The sequence below is a fragment of the Coenobita brevimanus genome, chromosome 63 (genome assembly GCF_032717465.1).
Source record: "Coenobita brevimanus isolate Jiangsu-jjx chromosome 63, ASM3271746v2, whole genome shotgun sequence".
In the NCBI taxonomy this organism is placed as follows: Eukaryota; Metazoa; Arthropoda; class Malacostraca; order Decapoda; family Coenobitidae; genus Coenobita; species Coenobita brevimanus.
Window position 1 is genome coordinate 40,485,462 of NC_137016.1, and position 9,495 is coordinate 40,494,956.

A 9,495-nucleotide genomic window follows, 5' to 3' on the forward strand; every position below is an offset into this window, starting at 1 on the left:
TCTGCACATTACACCACAGTACGGTACGGTACTTTTCTGTATGTTATGATGCAAACTGTGGTGGATGTATAAGTGTAAAATATGTATACAGAATAAATCGCTAAGGAAGAGATGTTACGAACCCTCTCCCCCCCCCCACACGCGATGCCACCAGCTGTTCACTAAATATGGTTGAATGTTGAAGTTGCCGAAGACACTCCGTAGAAGTACATAAGGTATGGTAGGTGGATGAGCAGACCTAATGGAGATTGTGGGTCATAAGAGATTTCGTAGCGCCTCTTCCTTAGCGGTTTATTTTTCTCATTACACCTTACACCGTTTTAGTGTCGACATAGTTTGCTCAGTATCCCCTTGTATAATACCCTGCTTATGTTGTTTTAATATTAACACTATCAGTATCATTCATGAGGATATGAAGATATGATGTGCAGGATAAATCGCTAAGGTTGAGGTGTTACGGAACCCCCACCACCTACTCTGCCACCGTGTACGAGTATGGTAGAATGGTTTGTTTGAGTGTGTGATGTGCAATAGCTTGGAAAAAATATACTTGGAAATCAGTTATACATATATACTGTAGATAGATACCTGTATAGATGATTGATAGGTAGATATAGATAGATAGGTACGGTACCGTAGATATAACAGCTGTCATGAAGATAGAAGTGTTACTGATGTCATGAATATGGAGTGTGTGTGTGTGTGTGTGTGTGTGTGCCGGGGTGTCAGGTATCGGCAAATATGTTACACCTCCGCTGTGGTTTTTAAAAATACAAAAAAAAAAAAAAAGCTTAAAAAAAAAGGCAATCGGCATAGAATGTGTTGTATCATTACTGTACATACAGTAGTTGCACATAGAGAATGTGTGTGTGTGTGTGTTTTAATTAGACGGGTTAGCTTCCGGCGGCGCAGCGGTGTATTTAAGGAACTTTCGAAACTTTTTTAACCACATCAACCCCATTGCAAGTCACCTTTCTTTTATTTGCTGTATATGCATTTCTTTTCTTGTGTGTGTGTGTGTGTGTGTGTGTGTGTCGACGTATATACTGTATATATACACGCCAGTTTAACTTAACCAGATATTTTTATCTCCAATGCTGAGGTATGACAACACTAACACTGGGATACGATATTAGGCACAGAAAAATTGTTAAACCGTAGTATTTCCTTATTTTGCTATTGAGATATGTGGTATATTTATTTACCGGTATTTATTATTATTATTATTATTATTATTATTTAGTGTCCGACTCTGGACATAGGCTTCAAGAGTTGCTGCGAAAGGACGAAATCTCCGCCAAGTTAAAGTGAACGATCTATAGCCATCTTACAGCCTTGAGTGTTGATAAGAGAGGAGAAATAAACTGTTGTGAAGATGATTTAAGTCTGATGTGATAAGGGAGATAGGTGTCTTGCTGCGGTATTCAAAAATGGATGGAATGATGCTCGCATACCGTATTGAAATTGGGTTTATGGTGAAGGTAAAGTTGATTTGACCCCAGAGAGAGAGAGAGAGAGAGAATACCCCACACACTTCAACAACACTAGCTCCGTAAACATAACAGACTAACCCTTTCAGCGCGATGTCCTCATGCCGATAGCTACCTGTTTCCACACACACACACACACACACACACACAGTCATTCAGCACAATCCAACAAATTCACTCAATGCGCTCTCTCTCTCTCTCTCTCTCTCTCTCTCTCTCTCTCTCTCTCTCTCTCTCTCTCTCTCTCTCTCCATATTGTCGTATCAGGTCCATAAGGGCCCGGGGATAGGCTGCTTAGATTTAGGGTGAGTGACCAGTCTCTCTTCCCTGAGTGGCATTATGTGAGCAGAACCCCAGCCCCCCCCCTCGACTGTAAACCCTTGTAGGCTCAATGTAAACCGTTTTTGGCCTATTTCATTTTTTTTTTTCATTTTATTGTGCTTTGGATAGAGTTTTCGAAGTGCAAGGAATAGAGCCGTAACACCTTTCTTGCGGAATTTATTTACCAGACTGAGTAAAATCGTCTAGAAGTTAGGTACAGCCTTCATTAACACCTGCCCATGTGAAAATTAATTCCTAAGTTGAATAAAATCGTCTAGAGGAAGTAGAACCAGCCTTCATGAACCTCCTTCCATGTGAGAGTTTTATGTTGAAAATCGTCTGGAATTATACACCGGTACAGATTTTATTAACTTCTTCCATGTGATGAGTTTTCCTGAGTTGAAGAAAATCGTCTGGAGGATTTATGTATAGACTGTATTAACCCTTCCTTTATGGGCTCTTTCCTAAGTTGGGTAAAATCGTCTGGAAGAGTAAGATGTAGCATTCGTTAACCTCCTTCCATTATTAGCATTCTTTGCTAAGGTGGATAGATTCGTCTGAAGGATTTAAATATAGCCTACATTTAATTAATTTGCCTCAGATTTCGTAACCCCTCTTCCTCAACGATTTATCCTTTTGTCTGTCACCAATATTCTCTTGTATTCTTTTATTTTTCCGTTTTGATTCCAACATACTTTGCATCAGTAATATACAACAGGGTAGTGAAGTATATTATGCTGCTTAAGTCACTAAGGAAAATGTTTTGCGAATTCTACGAAGCTGAATATAGTTGTTTGTAGTTACCGTGAGTATAAATAATCCAAGTTCTTTCCCCCCTAGTAGGTAGGATTAGCTAGTATGTTGCTGTTTGCGTAGGTGTGGTGGAGAGAGAAAGAGAGAGAGAGAGAGAGAGAGATTCGTGTCACCGTATGATAGTTAAAAAAAAAAAAAAACTTATAAGAACCGGCAGAGATCTTTGTTTATTTATTTATTGTTTTAAGGCGAACAGGTATAGGTCTAACGCCCATAACACCAGATTTCCCAGTATATTGTAGATGCCTCAGATACAGGAACGTTACACCCTTCCCTTAGCGATTTATTCTGTACATGACACCTTTAAACCCTCTCGTATGTTATGTATGCAAACTCGATATACAAGAAAATATTGAGGTGTACTTTGGTTAATTAATCGCTAATTAAAAGGTGCTACGAAGTCTCTTGCACCTGCTGTAGAATGGGAACCTAGATTAGGCTACCCAGGATATTTTAAGTGATTTAGGATGAGAGAGGGCGTTTGAATGTATACGTGTCTCGGATTTAGAATTAGAGAGGGCGCATTTGAGTGCAGGTGCCGCAGATTTAAAATTAGAGCGAGCGCAATTTTGGGAGTGCAGTGTCGCAGATTTAGAATGAGAGGGCGCGTTTAAGAGTAAGTGCCTCCGATTTAGAGAGAACGCGTCTGAGTGTAAGTGTAGCACATTTTAGAATGTGAGTGCAAGAGAGTGCATTTCAGGGTAAAGGTGCCACTGATTTAGAATTAGACCGCGTTTGAGAGCGTAGGTGCCTGAGATTTAGAATGAGAGGCCGCGTTCTAGTGTGTATGGTAGGCGAGGCGGTGTGAGCGGGTCGGCAACAGTTGGGTGTGTTCATGTTCTCGCCCGTCTCCCTGTTGCCAAGGAGCCATTTTTGTTGGGACGCTATTTTAAACCACACCCGGATTTTAGCGGCCGAAGAGGCGGGCAAAATACGCAGATACTTGGGTTTTACTTATCCATGATCAGTAGAGGTACGGTAAAACTTGCGTAACGAGGAAAGATTAAGGCACCCAAGAGATTATGCAAGAAGTCGTCGGCATAATATTGGAACCACTCCGCCCCTCGTCAAAAAAACGTCTTTCCATACTTGGGTGCGCTCTCCTGGTATCATTTTCTGCCAGGGGAAACTGTGACTACTTTCTCATATTTTGGGTTTGTTGCTTTTGGTTTGTCTTTCTTCCTCGCCTTCATCATATGTTTCTGTCGTCGCCCTCAGCGTATTATTATTGTTGTTATTATTATTATTATTATTATTATTATTATTATTATGTGGTAGGTGGGGGCGCTCACCATCCACTCACTCGATGTAGTGCTGCTCTCGGGTGTCTGCCCTTTCCTCTCCTCCATCTTTCTTTCCTTCCATCCTCTTCTGTCTTTCCTTCATTCTGTCCCTGGCCTTCTGCCTACGGGTGACTTTACATTCCCTCTTCTGTCTTTCATTCCTTCATTCTTTCCTCTTCATTCTGCCTCTGGGTGACTCTACACTGAGTGACAAGCCAAATAGTTTCCTGTACACCAGGAAACCATTTACTATGCTGGGTGGTAACCATATCACCAAAGTTGGCGCATGGTGGTTATTATTGCTCTTCAGTCGGATTGAGCCGGTAAAGGTTTATATCCAAGGGGTGCTTGGGGTTGATTGCTCATGTAATGCCACTCAGGGATGAGTGAGGCTGGTCACTTTCATCTTATATGCCGGGACCAACTGCCTAGCCCCGGACTCCTACGCTTCTCATGGGGCAATGTAGGATTGGATGATGGATGGGTGGATTATTATTATTATTGTTATTATTATTATTATTATTATTTTTTTTACTAATACTATTACTACTACTTCAGTTGTTATTGTTTGCTTTGGGTTGAAATGTATTGGTGTCTTGTTCATTGATTCAATTTTGATCCGAATATTGGATCTTGGTCTGTTTTGAGAGAGGTGTGGGGGACGGTCATTCGAAGGTGAGAGAGTAGAGGTAGAAGAGTGTGTGTGTGTGTGTGTGTGTGTGTGTGTGTGTGTGAAAGAGAGAGAGAGAGAGAGAGGAAAGGAGGCGTAGCTATACAGTATTTCTTGAAGATGAACGTAGGTGATTTTTTTTTCTAGCGATATGTTTTTACCGTTACGTAATATTTTTTTACGATCTCTGTTATGTTACTGTGCATTCTTACGATATGTCCACGTACAGTATTTAATTTTTCGATATATTTTTGATGATACATTTTCTTACAATATAATTATCTTCTTACGTTGCGATATATTCCTGCGGTATCGATATGTCTACCTACGTTATGATATATTCTTACGTTATATTTTCTTATGATACATGCTCTTACATTACTCTATATTCTTTATGGGAAATATTATGGTGTATTTAGTACTTTTACGGTATTTTCTTTCCTAATTTCAGGTCGGCTCCAAGATCATCGGGATTCTGAACCTGGTAAGTGATTCTCTCTCTCTCTCTCTCTCTCTCTCTCTCTCTCTCTCTCTCTCTCTCTCTCTCTCCATATTTAAAAGATTTCCGTTTATAAATACGTACATTCTGATACATAATTATACTGAGATGATGTACACACACCTTTTCCAAGATAATCAGTTCCTTTAACATGTAATTAACACGGACACCTGTGTATACAGACACACACACACACACACACACACACACACACACACACACACACACACACACAGTCATTCCGCTCAATCCAACAAATATTCACTAAGACCTAATATACTCTCTCTCTCTCTCTCTCTCTCTCTCTCTCTCTCTCTCTGTCCACACACACACACACACACACACACACACACACACACACACACACACACACACACACACCTACCTAGATACAGCTCATTAGTGTGTGGAAAAAGTGACGATATGGTCTCTCTCTCTCTCTCTCTCTCTCTCTCTCTCGTCTGTCTGAAGAGACGTACCGAGTATTTTTATAAATGTACACCATATCGCTGTTGCTATGTACAGTATGCGTTTATGTATGCTTTTGTTGCGAAAGTGCTTCTGCCCAGATGTACACTTATTATTATTATTATTATTATTAGTGGTATTATTATTATTATTAATATTATTATTGTTACTGAATTCTTGTGTTAAGGGTAGTGCTGCTGCTATTACTATTGCTCCTTTACTACTGCTGCTACTGCTACCACCACTACTACTACTAGGAGCAGCAGAAGTAGTTGTAATAGTAACAATCGTAGTAGCAGGATTATCGTGATAAAAACTTGTAGTCTGAATATCAATAGGCTGCTTGTAGTATAACCAGATAACACCGGGATGTGTAGGGGAGGTATGTGGTAGTGAAAGGGGTGTTAGTTACTTGAATTTATGGCTGTGATAGGGAAGTGAGGAGAAATCGCAGTGCTAAATCTATTGTCGTGAAAGTATTGGTGGTAGTAGTAGTAGTAGTAGTAGGTTTAGTTATAGTAGTAGTAAGAGAACTTGTAGTAGTAGTAGTTGTAATAGTGTAGTACTTGGTAGTGGTAATATTAGTTTTAGTAGTGGCAGAAGTAGTAGCAGTTTTAGTAGTAGTAGGAGTGGTTGTTGATAGGATAGTTGGAGTAGTAGCAGTGGGGATAGTAGGAGTGGTAGTAGTAGGGATAGTAGGAGTGGTTGTAGTAGGGATAGTAGGAGTGGTAGTAGCAGAGATAGTAGGAGTGGTTGTAGGGATAGTAGGAATGGTAGTAGTAGGGATAGTAGGAGTGGCAGTAGCAGAGACAGTAGTAATAGTAGCTGCGTTACTGTACTAGAGGGAGAGTAGGGGTGTCATCAAAGTCCCCCCGTAATTTAGATGCTTCCCCTACCGTAGTTCCTGTCTCCCCCCCCCCTCTCTCTCTCTCTCTCTCTCTCTCTCTCTCTCACACACACACACACACACACACACACAAATAAACTAAATGTTCCTGATTTTGTTTCCTTCCACCTTCCCCCTCATTCTCTGTCTGTCTGTCTGTCTGTCTCTCTCTCTCTCTCTCTCTCTCTCTCTCTCTCTCTCAAACTAAATGTTCCTGATTTGTGTGTTTCCTCCCACCTTCTCCTCTCTCTCTCTCTCTCTCTCTCAGTACTGCGCAACAAGTGATTCATCAGCATGATATATAAGGATTTTAAATATTTTCACTCCAGTGAGTATTTCGTTTCTCAAGGTTTTCATGAGAGAATGAGGGAGAGGGAAAGAGAGAGAGAGAGAGAGAGGGGGGGGGAGGGAAGGTATGAGAATTAAGGAAGTGAATGTGTCTACAAATCGTGTGAATTGTACAGAAGAGGTGATAGAGGGGGTGTTTTTTTTTTTTTTGGGGGGGGGCGGTCGTTAAATAGGTAGAGATATACCGTTAGATAGACACATAGATAGATAGAGGCATACTGATAGACACACCGATAGATAGATACATAGATGATAAAAGCAGTGATTCAGTAATAATAGTGATGATGCTGTAGGTGACTGGCTGGTAACCTGGTGGCCTTGGTGGGTATACTGTTCACCCCTTCACTACCAGGACGTTTTCTGTATTCCTTTTGGCCACGATTTTGTTCAGTCTGGGAGTCTTTAGTTCTCGAGAGGGACGCCTTCACGTGGTGGCACTGATATAGTTTGGCTGCTCCACTTGCCCGGTTATACAAGTGTTCCTCAGCTGCTTCCTTGTTCCCCTAAAGGAGGATGGTGGGTTACAAGAATAGGGCATCTTGAGCATGTAGTCCAGTGGGTTCACGTTCAGATGAGTGGGTTTGTAAGTGCAATTAGCTTACTACTACCACTACTACTACTACTGCTACTACTACTGCTGCTGCTGCTGCTACTACTACTTCTACTACTACTACTACTACTACATACCTTTCAGTGGCGTCTTCAATTCGTTAGTGTTTTCCCAATTTCAGTGAAATTTTCTGTTAGATTATATATATATATATATATATATATATATATATATATATATATATATATATATATATATACACTGTAAATATGTAAACGTGATGGAAGTGGAATGAAGTCTCAGGAATCACTTGTGGTCGAATTTCTAAACTATTTCCCTGAGGTAACGTGTGTGAGGAATCCTTTTTCACCAGGCACCTCGTGAAGAACTTAGAGTTTTTTTTTTTTTTTTTCCAAGATGTTTTCCTGGAACTTGGATGCTACTCTCTTACCAGATATTCGGAGAGAGGAACCTACCTGTTGTGGGTGAGAAAGGGACGCTGCTCCAAGCCATCAGCTGATTGGTTGTCGCGTTTCTGTCACTCTCGTCTGCCTATCTTTGCCAAACGATTTTCCAGGTTGTTGAGTATCAGAGTGAAAGTAATTCCTTCCACGTTGGTGATGGTCTCTTCCATGCCCTTACTGTGGATCAAGCGCTGTTAACCTATAATTAGTAGCAAGAGTATTTCAACGGTACGACTGAGTTTTCAGCTCACTGTTTTTGAGAGAGAGAGAGAGAGAGAGAGAGAGAGAGAGAGAGAGAGAAGAGAGAGAGGAGTGAAGGTCCGGCTACAAACAGGCAGATAGATAACAAGTACAGTACGTTTGTCGACAGTATGCCCAGCGTTTAGTCGTGAAACTGTCGAATAGGTGATAAAGAAATGGGCGTGTTGAGCAAAGGAGTGGGTGGGATGGGCTGGAATGTCGTTGGGCGATGGGGCTGGGGCAGGAAATTATACCTTAGGAAAAAATGTGTTGTAGAATTAGTTGTTTGAGTGCACTGAAGCTTTATTTTAAGCCTTTAAGAGTGAATGTTCAGGGGTGGGAGCAAAGGAGTGGGTGGGATGGGCAGGTGTGCTGGTGGGGGGAGTGGCTGGGGCAGGAAAGTATACCCTGTGAAAAAAAGAGGTAGAATTAGTGGCTTGAACTCAGTAAGGCTTTATTTAGGCCTACAAGCGTGAAGGTTTTGAGGTGGGTGGGTAGAGAAATAACCGTGGAGGACAAAGAAATGGGTAGGATGAGGTGGCTATATGATGGAGTTTGGGGAGGGGCCGTGAGAGTATACCCTGCTAAAATGGATGCTGTTGGGTTAATGGTTTGAGTTCTGTTACAAAGTTTTCTCCAAGAAGAACAAGATAGGCTTGTGTTCTCAGTAGTGTCTTAAGGCAAAAACGATGATAATAGGGCTAGATTAAGAAATAGAGGAGAGGGGGGAGACAGGCAGACATGAGGCAACAGAAATAGATAAAAACGATAAAATTTAGTACGATGATGCCTTAGATAATCAGGAGAGAGAGAGAGGAGACAGGCAGGCAGGCATCAAGAAACATAAGATTAAAAAAAAAAAATGAAATTAAATATAGTACCGATGATGTTTTAGATACAGAGAGGGAGAGAGAAACACTGACGTATTACCAGTGATATAAATAAAAGCTTGAGAAGGAGAGAGAGAGAGAGAGAGAGGTAAACACTGACGTATTACCAATGCTGGAGATGATAAAGCCTTGTACCTATGAGAACCAGCTGTTTCACTGCTCAGCCGCGACGTTTGCCATTTGAGAGTGAAAGTGGGTAAGTGTGACGGCATTCCCTATAGCGCTTGAGCTGTATGTAGGAAGAATCTTAACCCATTTCTTACGATAGGCGAGTGTTGGAAGTACCCTGAGATGGTTTGGACATGTGGAGAGAATTGGGAGATGAGAGATTGGCGGGTTCGTATTCTCGTCGGTTTATGGAAGCTCCCTGACACCTCCTCCTTAGCGATTTATTTTTGGATATGGCTGGTTAGTATTCTTTTGTACGTTATCAGTGCAAAATTTGACGATATTGGCGATTTCTTTATAGAATAGTTACACTTCAACATTTTTTGTGTGTAGTTTATAGCGTCTTCATATTCACATCGTTTGCATCAATGACATACAAGAAGGTATTGAGCAATAATATATAAA

At 41.1% G+C, this 9,495-nt stretch overlaps 1 protein-coding gene across 1 annotated transcript in view; it reads left to right on the forward strand.

Annotated features, from left to right (window-relative positions):
- Positions 1 to 9,495, forward strand: part of LOC145404497 (uncharacterized) — a 56,133-nt gene that overhangs the window by 4,729 nt on the left and 41,909 nt on the right. Inside the window, exon 2 of the mRNA XM_080276063.1 lies at positions 5,029 to 5,061. Within this exon, the coding sequence (XP_080132189.1) occupies positions 5,029 to 5,061 (33 nt within the window). The remainder of the gene's footprint in view (positions 1 to 5,028; positions 5,062 to 9,495) is intronic.